Source organism: Electrophorus electricus, chromosome 10 (genome assembly GCF_041902795.1).
Source record: "Electrophorus electricus isolate QZ-2024a chromosome 10, ASM4190279v1, whole genome shotgun sequence".
NCBI lineage: Eukaryota > Metazoa > Chordata > Actinopteri > Gymnotiformes > Gymnotidae > Electrophorus > Electrophorus electricus.
The window spans coordinates 23,558,277-23,580,776 of record NC_137506.1 but is presented as its reverse complement, the minus strand read 5'-3'; the positions used below and the strand labels follow the sequence as shown (position 1 = coordinate 23,580,776).

The window sequence follows — 22,500 nt, the reverse complement described above, 5'->3', positions numbered from 1 at the left end:
AAGGGCTGTGTGGACACACAAATCTGATCGTTTCAAATCAGATTTGAGTCAGTTTGGCTACGTTCACATTACAAGCTATCTTGTTCAATTCCTTTTTTTTCTTGATGGTTTACATTCATAAGTGACCTGTATCTGTCTGTAATGTGAACACACGTCCCTCTGAAACAGCACAAATGCGCACTTTGATGCACAAGTGCATGTGTGGTTTTTGCACAAGCCATCTGTGTCACCTGTGAGATGACTGGTGGTGTTAAAACCAGTAAATGGAGAATGGCTTGTAATGTAAATGTAGCCTTTGACTCAATCCAGCACATGACACTATTCTAGGAACTCAATGAGGAGTGAGACAAGACTGTTGAAATATCCTACACTATGTAACATATACATCAATGAACTAGCTGAAAAACAAGGTCTAATTTAATGAATACCTGCCTTTACTATATGAGACTTTATATGCCTGCATTGTTCAGATGTCTTTATCACTTTCAAGAGAAGGTCTTAAACTAAAGTTTTACCACTTAGAAATCTGTTCTTGGAGAGTTCTATGAAAATCAGTCACCAAAAAACTAAAATACCAATTTTTCAAAAAAAATCTAAAAATTAAGGAATTTACTTACTGTACTATAACACAAATATTGAAGAAACACATACACATCTTTAGGCAGAAACAGTATGTTCCACAGAGAGCTTGGACTTGGGTGTGTATGAAAGGAAAGCTTTCTTTGCTATTAAGAAATCTGTAAAATTTGAATTACCACCGAGAATGTGACTTAAGCTTATTAAAACAGTGTTTGCTGCAGTTGTGAACAGTTACAGCAGTAATGTGTGGAGAACTCTGTCACATAACAGTTTCACTGTGCAAGACAAACACTCCACTGAGACCCTGCATGCACAGGGTACTGAGGAAAACAAGAATATGCACAGGACTGAATTAGGACTGTATCCACCTCTGTTAAATGTTTAGAAAAGATCACTAACATTTCAGGAAAAAATTATTGATTCCCACTCTCTCCAAAAAAGCCTCCTAAGCTTTTGGCCAGTCTGGAGCTGAGTGGGTAAAGGGGTCCCCCAGGCCAGCTGGTCCTGAGACTTTGTGAGCTGAAACATGTCTGACCACAATATAACCCAGTACACTACGGATCCGTTGAACCAGGCCTTCGTCGGCAGACCTGGCTGCCCAGAGAGGAGAAAGCGAAATTACGAGAAGAAGAATAAATAAAAACAGCCCTGTAACTGGGGAGAGAAGCATGCAGAGACTGTGCAGGATATATAGCATCCTGTCCCAGCCTGAGACTACACGTCTGCTTTAATTGATCTGTTTTTTATGAATAACTGGTTAATAATTATTATGTAAAGTTATTTTCATTTGTTCGGTTACTATTCATGTCCTAGTTTGTTCATGTTAGTTTGCTTTTAGCAACTTGTAACATTCATGCCAATAAAGCATGGCTGAATGACATATTATGGCATGTTATCTCTGCTCCTCTTTCAACACTCCATATCGTTGCTGTGATAAGAATGTGAGCTGCTGGATTCCGAGAATGACTGCTTTCCTTATGCTCTGTTTCAGCAGACAATGACTCAGTTTGGGTTACATAGCACCAACACCGCTGAATCTGAGATAGTGGGCGGGAGGAAGAGACAAACAGACAGAGCGAGGCAAGGAGAAAGAGGCAGTGGTGGGAAGATGTTCTGTGGTTTTGGCTTTTAGCTCTGTGTCGGTATTACTCAGTGTGATGAGGGAGGAAATGAAAGTATGAGAAGTATTAGAATATCGCTTAATCAAATATCTGCTCATGGCCACAGTGTGGAGTGTATTCTCTCTGCCTCCCACAAAAATCCTTCCACACGTCGTTTGTTTTAAATTCTAACTGATAAGTGAATATGGCTTTAACGTGAACATTATCCTGAGAAAGAACAAGTGGAGAGATTCCATGACTTATTATATACTGTCTTTAGCATCCTGCAAGCCTATTTAAGCCTGTCAAACTGGAAACTAGACCCCCATCCTGAAGGCCAACTGCACAGTGCCTTGTTTTCACTGGTTAACACACCTGATTCATCCCAAGAGTGCAGTTCTGAGAGTATTTTTTGTGACCGCTGCAGCCAGATTTTTAAGTGAAGTTTGCCACCTAGTGAAGAAAATGGCAAATTTCAATGGTTAATTTTTATTGTAATAACTATTTTACTTATAAGCTAAATGTATTTATTTCAGAAATATATTATATTATATTACAGTATAGTATAGTATAGTAGAATATAATATAGTATAGTATAGTATAGAACAGTATAGTAGACTATAGTATAGTAGACTATAGTATAGTATAGTATAGTATAGTATAGAATATATCCATGAGCCCAAGCATTTGCTCTGCAGGCTTTGGAGCCCTTTCCTGCAGGCTGGACAAGCACACTCTCTATAACTACACCCACGTACACACACCAGTCTTATCAATAATGATTACTTTAGATCTTAAAACTGAGTAACTGTCGCAATAAGAGCACTTGTAAGGGCTTGACTGTTTTTGGATGTAATGTGTGCGGAGGGTACGATCGATCCACCATCTGTTCACCACAGTGGGTCCCCGGTGTGTGTCTTACAGTGGAGATAAGAGCACGTCTGTCATTACTGTCGAGATAAAACGGATTAAACCTGAGAAGCAAAAAGAGGGGAAAACATATTAAATGAATAGAACCGTGTGCTGTGAGTAACATATGTGTGTGAGCTGCAGCATGCCGTGTTGGTATGTGCTGGCAGCTGTGTGTGAAACATGGGGGTGATGGACAGGCTGTGTGGCACAGCTGTGGCGTCCACATGAAGTGAAGTGAACACTAAAACAAAGTCTGCATGGAGTAGTCGAAGGGAAACTTTATGCACCACGCCCTAGGTCATTCCAGAGATATGAACATACACACACACACATACAGAACAGATACGCCTGTTTGTGTATTTTTACTGAGTTACGATGGGATCAGGTCAGTATGAGGTGGTCTGCAGCTGTTTGTGAATATTTATGTTGAGTGATGTAATTCCAACCCTCTGCAGAACTCAAAGAATCCAGACAGCTCTTCACCCCAAACAAGAGAAACAGAGAGAGAGAGAGACAGACAGACAGACAGACAGACAGACAGACAGACAGACAGACAGACAGACAGACAGACAGACAGACAGACAGACAGACAGACAGACAGACAGACAGACAGACAGACGCTAGCACACATGCAAAAACACACACACACAGTGAGAGTTACACACATAGACAGACAGAAACATAGATAGATAGATAGATAGATAGATAGATAGATAGATAGATAGATAGATAGATAGATAGATAGATAGATAGATAGATAGATAGATAGATAGATAGATAGATAGATAGATAGATAGATAGATAGATAGATAGATAGATAGATAGTGAGAGAGAGAGACAGAGACAGAGAGACAGACATAGAATTGAGAGAGAGAGTTGTGTCACCAGTCCTGGAGTCTGTACAGGGCATAACAGGTGACCTGCTGTTTAGGTCTCTGTGTGGTTGGAGATAAATATTGGGAATAGTATTGTGTTTGCTCTAATACACAACAGCCTCCCTGGTCCTTCTGGGTGAGGTCTTTAGCAGTGTAACTGGACCGTTCCCTCTCCGTGCAGTGCAGACAGACAGAGACATGGAGTCTCTGAGCATTACGAAGACTCTGCTTTACTTTCTAAATAGAGACACAGGCATTATCAACATGGCCCAGATTTACTGCACGCCTACTTTACAAAATTGAAATCTCCTCCGTGGGTGTCAGTAGAATTAAGGGCTGCACCAAAAATTCAAGCCTGATGTGCCACAGTGTTTATTAGGTATAATGTTTCATATTCATATGAGGGTGTGTCTGGGGGTGGCTCTGGGGGCTGGAGGATATGAATGTAAACCTGCCCACGGCCCTGCTCCCTACCCATCAGCCCCAGCAGCAAATGCTCCTGCCAGCCTCTGCTGAGCTATTTGGAGTGACCTCGACACAAGGGGAGCGGTGGGGGTGAGGCAAAGAGGTCAAATCCCGAAATAGCTTAATGGTGAGAGCCCCTCCTCCTGAAAGTGAGAGACAGAAATGGGTCAGTGTTGGGGGGAGACAGAGAGAGAGTAAAAGAGTAACAGTGTGCATGCGTGAGACAGGCACTGCTGAGCGACAGCTCAGTCACGTGTCTGTCCGTATGTGAGCCTTTGAACACATCACTGCTGTTCCCTTCACTTTTGTGAGATCTCCGGAAGCACACAGGAGGTAAGCGTATGTTCTCTACGGATGTAGTTATGCTAGCATGCCTGTGCTGAACTGTAGCAGTACTGGATCTCTACTTTACATGACTTACACTGTTGGGGTATGAAGGGAAGAATTTAATTGCTTTTGGTAAAGGCTGATTTCTCTGAAGTCTTGCATTTGCGTATGGTGCCTTTGTGGTTACGTTTGGGTATGGTGTGTTTGTGGCTGCATTTGTGTATGTTTAATCTTAAATTGCATGTTATAATGGTGAATTAAAAGGCAGAGGCAGAGCTGCGATCTGCTGTGAGATGTCCTCCCTCTGAGCTGTCTTCTCCCTATGTTGTGTGTCAAGGTGAAGTGTCCTGTGTTTATATGCTGTGAAACTCATTGGCTGTGCGCAAAAGCCAATGCTTTTTTTTAATATATATAAAGTATGATTTTTATTTTGAGATTTTACAATAACTTCTACTATAATTTCAGAATAATTCTTGAATCTCTTGAATTGCTCCTGAGACTGCAGTGTTTTGGGCTGTTTCTTGCTACTGGTGTGAGGCGATGTGTTACAGTTGGCCCCTACTGGAGTGTTTATTTTTGAGCTGTTGTGGTGGAGGTCTCGTGTCACACTAGCGACGTGACTGACCTACATTCAGAGAAGGTGCTGCTGTCCACTGTAACCTCCCCAGTCTGTCCCTGGGTCCTCACAGACACACAGTGACCCCGGTTTGTCCCTGGGTCCTCACAGAGACACAGTCCCCCCGGTCTTTCCCTGGGTCCTCACAGAGACCCAGTCCGCCCGGTCTTTCCCTGGTTTCTCACAGACACGCAGTGCTCGCGGTCTGTCCCTGGTTCCTCACAGACACGCAGTGCTCGCGGTCTGTCCCTGGGTCCTCACAGAGACACAGTCCCCCCGGTCTGTCCCTGGTTCCTCACAGACACACAGTCCCCCCGGTCTGTCCCTGGGTCCTCACAGAGACACAGTCCCCCCGGTCTGTCCCTGGTTCCTCACAGACACACAGTCCCCCCGGTCTGTCCCTGGGTCTTCACAGACACACAGTCCCCCCGGTGTGTCCCTGGGTCCCCACAGAGATGCAGTCCCCCCGGTCTGTCCCTGGGTCCCCACAGAGATGCAGTCCCCCCGGTCTGTCCCTGGGTCCCCACAGAGATGCAGTGCCCCCGGTCTGTCCCTGGTTCCCCACAGAGATGCAGTCCCCCCGGTCTGTCCCTGGGTCCCCACAGAGATGCAGTGCCCCCGGTCTGTCCCTGGTTCCCCACAGAGATGCAGTCCCCCCGGTCTGTCCCTGGGTCCCCACAGAGATGCAGTCCCCCCGGTCTGTCCCTGGTTCCTCACAGACACACAGTGCTCGCGGTCTGTCCCTGGTTCCTCACAGACACGCAGTGCTCGCAGTCTGTCCCTGGGTCCTCACAGACACACAGTCCCCCCGGTCTGTCCCTGGTTCCTCACAGACACACAGTGACCCTGGTCTTTTCCTCGTTCCTCACAGACACGCAGTGCTCGCGGTCTGTCCCTGGGTCCTCACAGACACACAGTGACCCCGGTCTGTCCCTGGGTCCTCACAGAGACACAGTCCCCCCGGTCTGTCCCTGGTTCCTCACAGACACACAGTCCCCCCGGTCTGTCCCTGGGTCTTCACAGACACACAGTCCCCCCGGTGTGTCCCTGGGTCCCCACAGAGATGCAGTCCCCCCGGTCTGTCCCTGGGTCCCCACAGAGATGCAGTGCCCCCGGTCTGTCCCTGGTTCCCCACAGAGATGCAGTCCCCCCGGTCTGTCCCTGGGTCCCCACAGAGATGCAGTCCCCCCGGTCTGTCCCTGGTTCCTCACAGACACGCAGTGCTCGCGGTCTGTCCCTGGGTCCTCACAGACACACAGTCCCCCCGGTCTGTCCCTGGTTCCTCACAGACACACAGTGACCCTGGTCTGTCCCTGGGTCCTCACAGACACACAGTGACCCTGGTCTGTCCCTGGGTCCTCACAGACACACAGTCCCCCCGGTCTGTCCCTGGGTCCCCACAGAGATGCAGTCCCCCCGGTCTGTCCCTGGGTCCCCACAGAGATGCAGTGCCCCTGGTCCCTGGCCGTGCAGGTGATGTCTTTGCCGCATGGCCAAAACAGTAACATCACTGCGGAAGGCAGAGTGTTCCCTTCCACCAGAGTTTTTACGTGCCTCAGAATATCACTGCATCCTGCTCTGCCTCTCTCTGGCCGCTAGTTTGAAAGCTGCGTGTGTGTGTGTGCGCGCGCGCACGTGTGTGTGTGTACATGTGTGTGTCTTTGGGTGGGTAAACAGTCCCGACAGCTGAGGTTTATTTTACCGATGTAGGGCAGAGGAAAAACTGCCAGGAAAAAAACTGGCGAGCATTCAGACGCCCTCTCTGTCTCCTACAGTTCACAGCAATAATAAAACCTGTCATATGCATCCATGGGTGGGTTAGAGCATTAGGCCAGACCAGTCTGTGGTTTCCACCGTAGTGCCAGAGGTAGAGAAGGGCTGCACGACTCAGTGAACAGAGGCCTTCTTGCATGCTTGACTTTAACGGTGACTATGCCCCATAGTGAGTGTATTTAAAATAGCTTGTCTTAGCTTATGACTCACTGACCTAAGGACAGCACAGTGTATCCTGGGCGGGTCCCAGGCATCATCAGGTCAGGGGCTTTGATTTCGAGCGCAGCGGTACTAAGTGTGGAAAGGGACGGTGCCTCCCCATGCCAGACGAGTGCCCTGCAGCGTGACTGCGGCGCTGGGGAGGGGCTTTATTTCTGTTTTCACTGTTGCAGTGAGAGGTGATCGGCTCTGTGCGTCTGTGCAGCTGAGAATCAGAGCCTGCCTTCTGTGCATGGGAGCCCGGGGTTCATCTCCTACAATCCTGTTCCAGTTTGGACCAAGCTAGACGCGCCTCCGCCGGCCCCGAGGAGAAACCCTCTAACCCCAGACATACTCAGCGGCGTTCAAGTGCCTTCGGCTTCCGTGTGAGGTGTGAGGGCGCTGGTGTCTGGGCCTGGGATAAGCCGCAGTATTGGGGCTGCATTCCTAATGCAGAGGTAGAGGACTCGGGATTTGTGGCATGAAGGCGGCATGAAGGCGGGACATCAGCCAGGACAGGAGCATGTCGTGTTCACTTGTTTATGTTGAGATGTCCCCATTGATTCATCTGTCATGTGAAACTGACTCAAGAGCAGAAGATGGAAGTATGTAAATAAATACTCCTATTCCACTTCCTCCTCCTTACTACGCAGCTACACAGACTGAACCCCTTCTGCTGTGCTGATTATTTCTAGCTGACGGTAAGCGAGTTATGGGGCTGAAAAACTCTCTTCTGGTGTAGGGAATAATTTTTTTTAAACATCCAATTAAAATTTGATTAAAATAAATGTACTTCTCGGTGAACTGGGCTATACACTACAAAGCTCTCACAGGCTCTTACGGGTTTCTGATGTTGTGTGAAGGTTTTTTTTTTTTTTAGGTTTTTTAGAGGTTCTCAGATGATGGTGGTATGTTCTGTGCGAACTAAACCCCTCACATTCTGTGTTCAGATTATTTCTACTAGTAATTCAAGATGATTTGAAGTGAGTGTAAATTAGAAGTGTGTTGTGTGAGAGGCCTTTGTGATTGGAGGTATCTCTTCTCTCTATGCAAGTATTTTGAAAGCATTGAAATCTTGTGCTTCAGCACAACGAAGAACGAACGGGAACGAAGGCATTTCGACTGCCTAGGAGCCCCTACAGAGTTTGATAAAGCTTATTACATCGGCAGATATAAAGTGCATAAAATCTAAGCTGGAAGAATGCACTACAGTACTGTTCCTGAGGTCTAAACACTGCCATGGGCCTAATTTAAATCTAAATTGATAGGATTTTAGTCTTGATTTGAAGATGTCTGAAGTCTACATGCTTCTGAGGGTCTGTCATAGCTGATTCCATCTTACTACAACTGACATAGTAATTTGTAACAAGTCCGAGTACCATCTGCATAGCTGTGCTAAAATATTCCATGGTCTTGTAGGATTTTGCCAAGGGGAAACATGTAAATTAAATAAAAGTGGCCCAAGAACCCAGCGGGGACACCAGCAGTTATAGGGCTCATATACTTATTTATCTATTTCAGCAAAGTAGTTCAGGCCATGAAATTATGATCCAAACCAGTTTAGGGCTGTTCAAGAGAGTCCGGTCCTTTTCTCAGCTCTTTCTAAGAGAATTTTAGAATCAATAGTGTCAAAAGCAAAACTGAGATCATGTAGAAGAATAACAAGTGTTCTTCCAGAATCTGCCTGGATTAAAACATTTAGAAGAGCCATCTCAGTGTTGGCAGCCTGTGTGAAAGTTGCCAAAATAGATGTTTAAAGGCAGAAAATTGGTCAGTTGTTCAAAACCGCTTTTGCAATTATTTTTCAACAAAATGTAGTATTAAATGGGTCTGCAATTATTTAACACAACTGGATCTAAGATAATTACTGCAGCTTTTAATGCACTTGGGAAAGCCTGACATCATGGACACCATTTACTGTCTGTAGCATGTCTGTTACTATTCAGTTAAAAAATTGGTTGGCCATGTGTCAATACTGTAGGTAGAGTAGCTGAGGAGCCTCACTGCTTCAATCGAAGTTTCATAATTAATACCACTGAACTGGGACATTTTAACCATATCATTTCTGTGTCCTGATACTGAGGAGACAGCTTCATCGCTGGACATAGATTACTATTACTATTATGGTTTTAGTGTTGAGAAGGATGCAATCACCATTACATCTTTCAACTAATTTCATGTCAGGAGCCATTTTGGGTGAGGTTGGATTAGATAATCTGTGGCAAACAGAATGTGTTTGTTGTTAATGTTATTGTTGATGTTGGAGAAGAATGATCATCTCACTTTGCATAATAGGGTGTTGTAAGCTTGCGGATTTCAGTGTGAATTTGCTTTCCTGCATTCTCTCCTTTGGAGTTGAATGGCCAAAGTATTTTTTCTTGGTTCTTTTTTCTTACATGAAATAGTCCAGTTGTACAATCACATCCATGACAAATATCGTTTTCGAACTTATATGAGCCAGTATCAACTGACCCAGATAAGTCAGATGTTAAGGTAGACATTTTGTCCATGAACAGAGGTCTTGCGTGACCATCTATAAACATCTTCTTAAAACAAATATGACTAAAATGCAGTAATGGTCTGAGAGAGCTATGTTGAGACCTCTGGAGACAACCAGGTCCAGAGTGTGACCATGAGAGTATGGGCCCAATAAAAAAGAATCCAAAACATAAAAACATAGTAATATACTATGTTTTCATGCATCTTACAGAAACTCAATGACACATTACTAATAAAGGGAATGAGAGGCATCACATAGCAGACTAGACATCACACAAGAACAATTCACAAAAAGGAGACGAGTTCTGAGGTGGAAGCTGAAGTGTTCTGGTGAGTTCCGAGGTGGAAGCTGAAGTGTTCCAGTGAGTTCTGAGGTAGAAGCTGAAGTGTTCCAGTGAGTGCTGAGGTAGACGCTGAAGTGTTCCGGTGAGTTTTCTGGTGGAAGCTGAAATGTTCCGGTGAGTTCTGAGGTAGAAGCTGAAGTGTTACGGTGAGTTCTGAGGTAGAAGCTGAAGTGTTCCGGTGAGTTCTGAGGTGGACGCTGAAGTGTTCCAGTGAGTTCTGAGGTGGACGCTGAAGTGTTCCAATGAAGTGTTCCATTTGGTGGAACTGATTCTATTCGCACAGTTGCACTACTATGGTCATTTAATCAGTACTACTATGGTCATTTAAATTTAGTCTGTTAAAAGCATAAACTCAAGTCTATGACCTGCAATGAAGTCATTAACTAGCAATCACTTGTTTGTAAGAGATCTGAGAAGAGCTAATTTAATAACCTGCATGCATCCCAGAGCTGTGACTCGCACTGTGCACACTGTAGATTAGAGAAAGTGAACTTCTTTGATGCTTTACACTCTGATCTCTCTATTGCTGATAAACGCTGGAATGGCAGAGATGTCAGGCACATGTGATCCGGGCCTATTTTTGACAACAGATCTGGATGTTGTCGTTACTGGAGCAGCAGGGACCTGACAGATATGAGTAGGTCCCTGCAGCATTGGGATGTCTGCAGTTTTTGGAAGTGCATGTGCCTGATATGTGAGTGGATCAATGTGGGTGGAGTTTCTGCTGACAGCCAAGCAGTCTGTGCAAAAAAATATCAAAATATTGCAGCACGTGATGTTTTGTAAAAGCTGTGTAAAATTCTATTACAGCCTTTTGTGTGTGTGTGTGTGTGTGTGTGTGTTATCCAGGACATCTGTGAGGACATATCAGACCATGTGGAGCAGATCCACGCTCTGCTAGAGACAGAGTTCTCCCTGAAGCTGCTGTCTTACTCAGTCAACATCATCGTGGACATCCGTAGTGTGCAGCTCCTATGGCACCAGCTACGTGTGTCTGTGCTCGTGCTTAAAGAGAGACTACTACAGAGCCTGCAGGACTCCAACGGCAACTACACCCGCCACACAGACATACTGCAGGCCTTTAGCCAGGACCATGATCAGGTCTCACACACACACACACACACACACATACACGCACACACACACACACACATGCACTTACACACACTTACACACACATACGCACTTACGCACACACACACACATGCACTTACACACACTTACACACACATACGCACTTACACACACACATACATGCACACACACACATGCACTTACACACACATGCGCACTTACTTACTTACACACAAACACACACACACACACACACACACCACTTAGGAAGCATAACGAAAAGTACAGAACTGACAGCTGTTATACTAACCAGCACAGGGGGAGGATATAGACACATAAAGCACGTCTGCACCATTTAGCTGAGAACGGACTGAACTAGACTTCACTCCCAGTGGAGTGCTCACACACATCACAAAGTACACTTAAAAAGCACATACATACATCACAATGTACAGTGTAAAAAGCACATACAAACACACACATCACAAAGTGTATTCTAAAAAACACTCATATTACAGTATACTGTATAAAGTATGCTGTAAAAAATGTACATCAAATCTGTGTAAGTTTTGTCTCCATAAAGGACACTGTAAATTTAAAGGGTGAATGTTTTATGTTTATATATTTTTACCCTCTTGATGCAGGCACGTCTAGACTCTTTGACTGAGGTGGACGACTCAGGTCAGCTGACGATTAAATGCAGTCGGGACTACTTTTCCCTGGACTGTGGCATTACTGCATACGAGCTGAGTGACTACAGCCCCGGTGAGGAGCAAGAAGACAAAGAGACCACCCAAGACCCCCACACGCTCTACCCTGAGCCTGAGTGCGACTTCCCCGAGCTGCCCTGCGGTGTGGACGTCATCACCACCGCAGCTTCCGAACAGAACCAGGAATCGTCTCCTCCAGCGGAGGAGCCGGACGCATCCGCCCGGGGGTCCGTGGAGCCCTGCAGCGGCTCCGCGCTCACGGCAGAACCCATGCAGGGCAGCAGGGCGTGGGCCGAGGGGTCCCCCGGCCTAACCAAGTGCCCGGTGCAGGGAACCTGCAGTGGCACACCCTCTCCCACTCAGCCCTCGTTGCCCAAGAAGCCCATGTTCGCCAGCCCCGCCGCGCTGCCGTACCAGGCCGACATCAGCAGGAGCACGCCCTCTCTCCTCGACCTGCCCGACCGCTCCAAGTTCTGGCTGGAGCTGGAATCAATGTATCCCAGCAACGGGAGCCAGTCTGACGAGAACTTGCACCTGATGAACCGGAAGAACCTGCAAGCAAATGAGCAGAAGCCACCGGATGCCAGAATCTCCCTCTACAGGAGCTCGTCGGAGGCATCGCAGGAGCGCGGGGCAGCCTACCCCGACCCGCAGCCGGGCTTAAAGGCCACACGCCCGGACGCCATGCAGGCCACGGGAGACTCCTCTAGCCCTGTGCCCTCGTCAGAGGAAGACATCTCAGACCTGGAAGCACGCAGAGGTTCCTCCAGCCCGGACAATCAACCCCTTCCCCGGGAGGTGTCCCTCACCTCACAGCCCACCCGCAGCCCCAGAGGGGAGTGCTGGTATGGCTCAGAGGAGTTCCTCGCACTCCCCGCCCAGCTGAGGCAGACGGAGCTGCTGGCCCTGAAGCTGGAGAGCCTGGCTAAATGCCTGCCCCCACGAGCCCTGGACCAGCCACCCATCCAGGATGTGGATGACTGGGAGCTGACGGAGGCCAGCTCGGAGTGGGAGGGCAGCCCCCACCCGCTACCCACACAGTCCTACAGGAAGGGCCCCACAGGGGGGCGCTTTTCCTCCTCCTCCAGTGAAGTGGCAGCTTCTCTGGATGGAAGCATCGAATCCGGGCCCCTCAGTGACCTACCATCAGAGGATGAGGGCGGGTGGAGCTCGTCCGAGTGCCAGAGGATGGCGCAGAGGGCGGGACAGCCGGAGACGTGTACGATGGTGCAGTTGTGTACACCCCTAATCCAGCAGCTCCTGGAGGACATCCAGCACCAGGAAAACTACCAGGACGTCTGGGGGAAGATTGAGGTGAGATGTTGGCTTCTCTTCTCTTCACTGGGGGTTCTGGGTCATTACTGCCAATAATACTTCATTAGCTACAAATATATTACAAAACAATCCAAATATGGGTCTCAAAGTCATTTATACGACTGATTAATATGTAGCACATATACTATATAAAATATATAGTATAGTATATTCTTATGCATATAAGAGACAAAAAAGCAAACTGCTCTTGGCAATCTAAGATGTAAATGCTTCTCACGTTATTACCATCAATACAAATTAATAATTGTTTATTAGAAACATTTAGCTACAAACAACTGACCACTATTTCATTATAGCGTAGAAATGATCAACACATACAAGAAGTAAGTGAAATGAATATATAATTCATGTACCTGTCTCAACAGTACACTTTAGAAGTCTATTGACTTTACTACTAAAACATTGCGTGTTGAAGGTGAATTTACTGGGAATAAAGACAGTATGTTATATATTATTATATTATTTCAATATATAATATATCTTGCATCTTTTATCTTTAAAAAAAAATTAAATGCTCAAATTTGCCACAGTACTGTCAGTGCGCTTTTGCTTCTTTGCCCACTGCAGTAATGCCCCCTGGTGGCTCACCAAAAAGGTGCAGGCATTATTACTTCAGTTAAAAAAAACAAAACATATCTAGTAAAATTGCAAAAGATAAATGTCTTTCATCAATGTTTCATTTAGAATATTTTCTGTAGTATTTGTAAATGTATGTATTTCAACTATAAAAACACTTCGAATTTGGAATACTTTTGCAAACCCATGATATTTGATATAAGATGTATGTTTGATATACAAGATATAACATATATGATATTTGATATATGAAATATGAAATGTAATATTTGACTCAGAATGGTGAAACTTATTAACATGTTGTCCATTGTTTTTAACAAACCATTTAATTCACTGTTCAGTCTACTAATCTTTCATTCAATCAATTTTTCAGTCTGATATTTTCCCATTTAATTTCCTGCTCAGTGCTTTTATCTCCCATTCAATCCGCTGTTCACTCTGCTAATCTCCCATTCAATCCACTGTTCACTCTGCTAATCTCCTATTCAATCCGCTGTTCACTCTGCTAATCTCCCATTCAATCCACTGTTCACTCTGCTAATCTCCTATTCAAACTGCTGTTCATTTTGCTAATGTTCCATTCAATCCACCCTTTAATCTTCTTATCTCCTATTCAGTCTGATATTCATTCTTCTAATCTCCCATTTCATTTGTTGTTCAGTCTGATAATCTCCTATTCAATTCCCTGTTCAATCTGATAACCTCCCATTCATTCTCCGTTCATTCTGATCATTTCCCGTTCAATCATATATTCATTCCGCTGACCTTTTATTCAAACCACTGCTCAACCTGCTAATCGTCCATTCAATTCACTGTTCCATCTGCTAATCTCACATTTAATTCACTGTTTACTAAAATAATCTTTCATTTAATTTGCTGTTCATTCTGCTAATCTCCCATACAATCCTCTGTTCAGTCTGATAATCTCCCTTTCAATCCACTGTTCGGTCTTCTCATTCAATCCACTCTTAAATCTGATAATCTCCAATTCAATCCATTGTTCATCCAAAATGACAAACAATCCCAGAGAGGGCAGAGAGCTGCTCCTTTCCAAAGCAGCTTCACCAAAGCTGCAAATCTCTTCTGATCAGCCCCATCTGATAAAGTGCCCAGAGATAAAAGCCACTGATAAGGTGAATGTCTCAGACTGGCCCTGCACCACTGTGTGAGGGAGAAAGAGAATGAGAGAGCACAAGAAAGACATGGAATAAGAGCAAGCATGTGTGTGTGTGTGTGTGTGTGTGTGTGTGTGTGTGTGTGTGTGTGTGTGTGTGTGTGTGTGTGTGTGTGTGTGTGTGTGTGCATGTGTGTGTGTGTGTGTGTGTGCGCGTGTGTCTGTGTCTGTCTGTGTGTGTCTGTGTCTGTGTTTGTGTGTGTGTGTGTGTGTCTCGGTTTGTGGGTGTGTGTGTGTGTGTGTCTGTGTTTGTGTGTGTGTGTGCATTTGCATGTGTTTGTTTGTGTGTGTGTGTGTGTGTGTCTGTGTGTGTGTGTCTGTGTGTGTGTGTCTGTGTGTGTGTGTGTCTGTGTGTGTGTGTCTGTGTGTGTGTGTGTGTGTGTCTTTGTGTGTGTGTGTCTGTGTTTGTGTGTCTGTGTTTGTGTGTCTGTGTGTGTGTGTCTGTGTGTGTGTGTCTGTGTGTGTGTGTCTGTGTGTGTCTTTGTGTGTGCGTGTGTGTGTCTGTGTTTGTGTTTGTGTGTGTGTGTTTGTGTGTGTGTGTGTGTGTGTGTGTGTGTGTGTGTGTGTGTGTGTGTGCATTTGCATTTGCATGTGTTTGTTTGTGTGTGTGTGTGTGTGTGTGTGCATTTGCATTTGCATGTGTTTGTTTGTGTGTGTGTGTGTGTGTGTGTGTGTGTGTGTGTGCATGTGTGCGTGTGTGTGTGTGTGTGTGTGTGTGTGTGTGTGTGTGTGTGTGTGGTGCGTGTGTGTCTGGCTGCCTGGGCTAGACTGAGGCAGGCAGCCGCGTCCACCTGAGATGATGCGTGTCACAGGGGGGAGGTGATTGATTACATTAGCATGCGGCCCCTGGAGATGACTTCATCCTCTCGGCAAGAGACAGCTGGCATCTGAACCTCCTGCTAGGGGGAGTCTCAGGGGCCCAGTCATGTGTGACGCCTCCGACCAGCCTCCATCTCCTCCTCTCCATCTCTCTGTCTCTATCGCTCCCCCCTTCTATCTTTACCTCCCTGTCTCCTACCCTCCTCTCTGTCTGTCCTGCCACCTGATCTTCTTTCTTCTCTCTCTCTCTCTCTTTCTGAAGTGATGAGTACCTAATTTGCTCTTCCTCTCCTTGTAAAACACTCCCTCTGTTAATGCACTGACCAGAGGCTACATATTTATCTGCACTGGTACAGTTATTGGTGCAGAGCCTGAGAAACACACACACTCACCATGTCTCTTCCCAGGGAATAATGTAGCAGCAATGCCTCCCGATCTCTGCTGACTGGTCCACTGTGGCTCTGCTGGGGCTGTTACCTCTCTATCATCACGGATAGTATTGCAGTAGTGCTGCCAAGCAAAGAGACCATTAAAAGACATTGTGCATTCAAACATTTAAACAGTCGACCCACACGAGAGCCACACTGGATTTAGAATGATATTCATATTCTCAACTCCCTCCCTCCCTCTCTCACTCTCGCTCTGTCTCTCTCCCTCTGTCTCCTTCACTCTTTCTCTGACTCACTCTCTTTCCAGCACTTTCCTTTGAAATCAGAGAACCATTTTCGTCCACCTTCAAAGCTTTATGCATCGAGGCCAAACAGTCAATAAATTATGGGTTTTTTAGTTAGTGTCTGAGGAGAGGTCATTTGTATCGATATCTTTGATTTTGACCAATTTTAGATAATGAGCTGCCATATCCAAAAGGGGGAGAGGCATCCTTGCCCTGAATCTGGGTGTCCAGCAGCCTGCTTCACTAAAGACTTCACAAAACGGATGTGTTTGGCTTTCAAGCATTTGAGCATATGGCTCTGGAGGAATATGGAGCATAAGGGGCATGTATTTCACTGTAGTTACGGGACTGCGCTCCACTCATGCTTTCCGTCCTGCTCATCTCAGGTTTAAGCAGAGAGCACATGGAGAAGGCCAATGGTGATTGCGCTCTAAGTGCTGGAGCTGCAGTTTTACAAATGGCCAACAGATGGCAATAGTCACACATCATACACCGAGACCAGTTTTCCCCCAGCAACCCAAACACGTCAAGGACAAGTGCAGAATGACAGTCCACTAAGCATTGTACAACTTAGATTAGAGCACACGGCAACACCTAAACTTTGTGTATTTCAAACTTTGCCAACTATATTCAAAGCTGAGCAGGCTCCACTCTTCTGTGCTGCTACAGCGGTTCATGTGCCAGTGCCGTAAAGCAGCTGTACAGGGCTGAAGGCCTCAACCACACACACACACACACAGAAAGAGAGCTGCCTTTACATAGCACCACTCTAGTTAGATCAATAAAGGTGAAGCTCCTGCAGCAAGTGAGTTGGGTCTTTTTATTTCTATAGTAATGAAGCAGAAGTGAAGTGTAGCTGACGTGGCTGTGTGTGTGTGTGTGTGTGTGTGTGTGTGTGTGTGTGTGTGTGTGTGTGTGTGTGTGTGTGTGTGTGTGTGTGCGCGCTGGCCTGCTTCAGGTTTTTGTCTCCAAGCTGGATGAGTTTATCTGCTGGTTGAGGGAGGCCCTGGAGACAACAGAGAACTGGACACCACCACGAGCAGACGCAGCCAGCCTCTACCGCTACCTGGAAACACACCTCGTAAGTCACACGCGCAAACACACGGACACACACACACACACAGAGGGAGAGACAACCATAGACACATGCACATGCACGCACACGCACACACACACACGCACACACACACACACACACACACACACACACACACACACACACACACACACACACAGAGGGAGAGACAACCATAGACACATGCACATGCACGCACACAAACACACGCACACACACACACACACACACACACACACACACACACACACACACACACACACACACATACATGAACATCCTCAGATGAGGATACAGGCACACCATACATCTCCTTCTTATGTTGTTTCTATCTAGCAGAAGTGTTTCAACCCCTCTGCCGTAACCATCTTTTAACTACAGATGGGGGCTACATGCTTAGGCTAACACTAAAAAATGTGTTAGTTATTAAAAATTATGAAAGATTTTGGCTTTCAGAACAGGAAGCCATCATCACCAAAATCAGCACTCTGCAATAATCCCCTCCTTCACCCCTTCTCTGAGGCTGTGGTCATATGTGTGTGTGTTCTGTATACAGCTCTGTCATGTCTGTGCGTTATGTCATGTCAATTTGTGTTCTAAGAGGAAAATCTCACTGGGTGATGGAGAGATGTGTTCCTGTTTTTCATGTATTTTGTTTATACATATTCTACATTTCAAATTTTAATGTTTGGACTCAACATTCAGCTGGTACATGTTGTGTGTGTCTGTGCATGCATTTGTGTGTGTGTGTGTGTGTGTGTGTGTGTGTGTGTGTGTGGGTGTACTGGGACACTTTCTGGTACTCATGGGAAAAGGGATTTGACTGCAGTGAGAGAGAAACAGAAAGAGAGAGACAGAAAAGACAGAGAGAGGGAGTGTGAGAGAGAGAGAGAGAGAGAGAGAGAGAGAAGGAGAGGGAGGGAGAGAGGAAGAGATTGAGGCTCTCTTTATAAGGCATTGAGGGATAGTGTGAAATGAAACAGTTATTGATTGAGCTTGATGGCAAATCCTGGTCCCTGAATCACATTAACGAGGGACACAGCAGCCTGCGCTAGAAAATGAGCAGCACAGATAACACACACACACACACCCACACACACCCACACACACACACACACACACACACACACACACAGACATGAACAGATGCATTTACATGCACGCACGCACATGTATACATGCATGCACACAAGTGCACACACACATATGCGTAAATGCACACAAATGTGCATGCACACACACGCAGACAGGCATGCACATACACATACATGCATGTACACACATATGCATATTTAGGGTCTCTAAGTGAATTATTAGAATTGATTAAATTGTTATTAATAATTTTAATAAATGGGGCACCAGTCCAATAGAATAAAATAATCTCAAAATGAGTCACACTTGAAGGTTAACATGAAGTATCTTTTTTTCAATATCAGAAAGAGATTTTGAGTACTTAAATTTAATGGAATATTTTTCCTAACTGGAGTATATTTCCTAATTGGTTAGAGTGACAAGAGGAATAAAGTAAATAAAAACAGAAGCGTATGCCAAGATGAAATGGGTCTTGATGAAGAAATTAAATACAAAGAGTAGAAATCAACAATACAAACAGTAGAACTAACAAACAGTGATTAAACTTTCCCTTTATGGGTCATGATCAGTGGCAACACTGGAGAAAACAAGCACATTGTGTTTCTTGCCACTCTATATGGCCCTTGAGAGGGCTGAGAGATCCAGTGGGAAGCTTCAGTCTCCTGGTCCACATTCCTCCAGCGTGCTGCATGCAGTAGTCCATCTCCTGATGAGCGTTCCTTGAGGTGAGCTCAAAGTGGGGTCAGCTGAGGAATGGGAAGTGATGGTTCAGCTCTGGAATTGTTGATCAGAGACCAGCAGGCCTCCAATTCTCAATCCCTGGAATTGTTGATGAAATAACAACAGGCCTCCAATTCTCAATCCCTGGAATTGTTGATCAGAGAACAATAGGCCTCCAATTCTCAATCCCTGGAATTGTTGATCAAATATTAACAGGCCTCCAATTCTCAATCCCTGGAATTGTTGGTCAGAGACAAACAGACCTCTGATTCTCAATCCTTGGAACTGTTGATCAGAGACCAACAGGCCTCCAATTCTCAATCCCTGGAATTGTTGATCAGAGAACAATACACCTCTAATTCTCAATCCCTGGAATTGTTGATCAGACACCAACAGGCCTCCAATTCTCAATCCTTGGAACTGTTGATCAGAGACCAACAGGCCTCCAATTCTCAATCCCTGGAATTGTTGATCAGAGAACAATACACCTCTAATTCTCAATCCCTGGAATTGTTGATCAGACACCAACAGGCCTCCAATTCTCATTCCCTGGAATTGTTGATCAGAGATCAACTGGTCTCCAGTGCTCAATTCCAGCCTGAAATGTGAGGTGTTGTGATTTACAGGGGTGTAATGTGGCATGTCCCTGCCACATTTGGTTGCTTCTCCTTCCAGCAGAAGCGGTCTGTGGGATGCCTCCAATCTCAGTCATGGAAGTGTTATTCTACAGTCACCATACACATGTATGCACAGACAAATGTGCACACACACACACACACACACACACACACACACACACACACACACACACACACACACACACACACACACACACACACACGTTGTCACAGTATTATTAATGTATTATTAATGACCAGTGTGTACTGTGTTAGCACTGCACTGTGCAGTGGGTATTATAACCCCCTGTCCTCCTCTCTCAACTCATCTGAAGCCCCGTCCACATCTGCCCACCACAGCATCTGTTCATTCAATTTCCATCACAGCAGGACACCACCCAACCAGTCCCCAGACCCTACCACTACACCACCCAACCAGTCCCCAGACACCACCGCTACACCACCCAACCAGTCCCCAGACCCTACCACTACACCACCCAACCAGTCCCCAGACACCACCGCTACACCACCCAACCAGTCCCCAGACACCACCGCTACACCACCTAACCAGTCCCCAGACCCTACCTCTACACCACCCAACCAGTCCCCAGACACCACCGCTACACCACCCAACCAGTCCCCAGGCACCTCCGCTACACCACCCAACCAGTTCCCAGACACCACCACAGTTAATGCTCTTCTGTCTCCTCTACTTCTCTCTTTCATTCATTCTACTCTCATACACACACACACACTCACACACACTCACACTCACACTCACACACTCACACTCACACACACACACACACACGCACACTCTCTCACACACACACACACACACACACACACTCACACACACACACTCACACACACACACACACACTCACACACACTCACACACACACACACTCACTCACACACACACACTCACACACACACACTCACACACACACACACACACACAATCACACACGCACACTCACACACACACGCACACTCACTCACACACACACACACACACTCACACACACACACACTCACACACTCACTCAATCACTCACACACACACACACACACACACACACTCACACACACACACACACACACTCACTCACTCACTCACACACACACACTCTCTCCTGTCTGTCACTGTCTCTGTGTGTTTTGGGGGATTAGGCAGGGGAAACTTGTGGTCCTCTGCCTATTGCAGCACATCTCTCGGTGTCACTTCAGTGATAACCCCCCCTGCCCTACTGTCACAGCATACTGCCAGAGCCAGAGTGGAGAAGCAGAACTGCCTACCTAGTCCTGCAGATCTCACTCCTCCCTCCCCTCTCCTCTACTCTCCTCCCCTCTCCTCTCCTCCCCTCCCCTCCCCTCTCTCCTCCCCTCCCCTCCCATCTCCTCCCTCCCCTCTCTTCTCCTCTCTTCCTCCTCCCCTCTCTCTCCTCCTCTCTCTCCTCCCCTCCCCTCCCCTCTCCTCCCTCCCCTCTCTTCTCCTCTCCTCCTCCTCCCCTCCCCTCCCCTCTCCCTCATCTCTCCTCCCCTCCCCTCCCCTCTCTCCTCCCCTCCCCTCCCCTCTCTTCTCCCTCCTCCTCCCATCCCCCCTCCTCTCCTCCCTCCCCTCTCTTCTCCTCTCCTCCTCCTCCCCTCTCCTCCCCTCTCTCCCCTCTCCTCTCCTCTTCTCCTTTCTTCTTATCTATACTCTTCTCTCTCCTCCTCTCTTTTCTCCATCTCCTTTCCTTTCTCAGTTCCTCTCTCCACTCCTCACCTCACTCAGCCTGTGGTGTAACAGAATCCACACACCTTACACACTCCTCACCTCAGCCTGCAGTGTAACAGATGAAGGCCTCATTTCTGCCTTTCAAAAATGGGAAATTTGATTCATTGTTCAGCATTTGTTATCTTTGTGTTTGCATGTCTGAGCTAAGTGCTGCTGAAAGACCAGTAACAGCACTTTGTGTGTGTCAGGGCTCTCCACACACCTGGAATTCTACTGCCTGTTCACGAGCCACAGAGACCAGCGCTCTCTGGCAATATGCAACGTGCATTAAACATAACCTCATCTCATAAAAGATGATATGTAAGGGATTATTGGTTACTGTCAACCTTGAATTAGGGCTGCACCCACTGCTACAGAATCTTTTTATAGCATTTTAATACGATTGCATGGTATTCATTTCCTCACTCTTATTAGGGTTGAGTATTTTATTTCATCATTCCTGTTTTCCATCCTCTGTTTAATATAGGACACAGGGGAGCGGGAACGTCCTTGCCGAGCGTTGCCCTACACATATATTAGCATTCACGTTTTAGCATCTGATTTTTAAAAGGCTTTCAGTCAAGCATAAATCAGTGACAGAAATCTGGTTATTGTGCCTTTTGTTTATTTGTTTACTCATTTTAAAGGCGTTTAGGTCTGTAAAGGATATCAATTTAGCCTGCAGCCGCCACTATAAATAAGTGTCCCTCACACTCTCTCTTGTCTGTCATCAGTGATAGATGCCTGCGTATGTTGATCCATCAGCAGGGTGTTGGCTCTCTCTCTCTCTCTCTCTCTCTCTCTCTCTCTCTCTCTCTCTCTCTCTCTCTCTATGTCCCTGTCCTCTGCTTCTCCATACCCTTTCATGTCCCAGGCAGCCCAGAGTGGAGGACAGCTCATTTAGTATATGTGGGATCCATGTACTGCCCTTCCCTCTTTAAGGCTGTTTAGATGAATGTACGTGACATTTTTCTCTGCATATTTTAGATGTATTATTACTTTTTGTTTCTTTATTTATTTTCTTGTTGTTATTCCTTCTCTTTCCTACTGTGGATCTGCCTGTCTAGTGAAATAGCCCTGCCAACTGCTCGTTACTGGCTGCTTTAGCGACCTTGTCTTATTGCCATGTTTGTGTGTGTGTGTATGTGTGTGTATATATATATATATATATATAATCTGTTTGTT

General features: G+C 46.1%; 1 protein-coding gene across 2 annotated transcripts in view; it reads left to right on the top strand.

Moving 5' to 3' along the window:
• akap6 (A kinase (PRKA) anchor protein 6) overlaps positions 1 to 22,500 on the top strand; it is a 112,694-nt gene that overhangs the window by 20,075 nt on the left and 70,119 nt on the right. For both annotated transcript variants that reach the window (XM_035532553.2, XM_035532551.2), the window contains exons 4-6: positions 10,538 to 10,789; positions 11,407 to 12,786; positions 17,008 to 17,130. In XM_035532553.2, the coding sequence (XP_035388446.2) occupies positions 10,538 to 10,789; positions 11,407 to 12,786; positions 17,008 to 17,130 (1,755 nt within the window). The remainder of the gene's footprint in view (positions 1 to 10,537; positions 10,790 to 11,406; positions 12,787 to 17,007; positions 17,131 to 22,500) is intronic.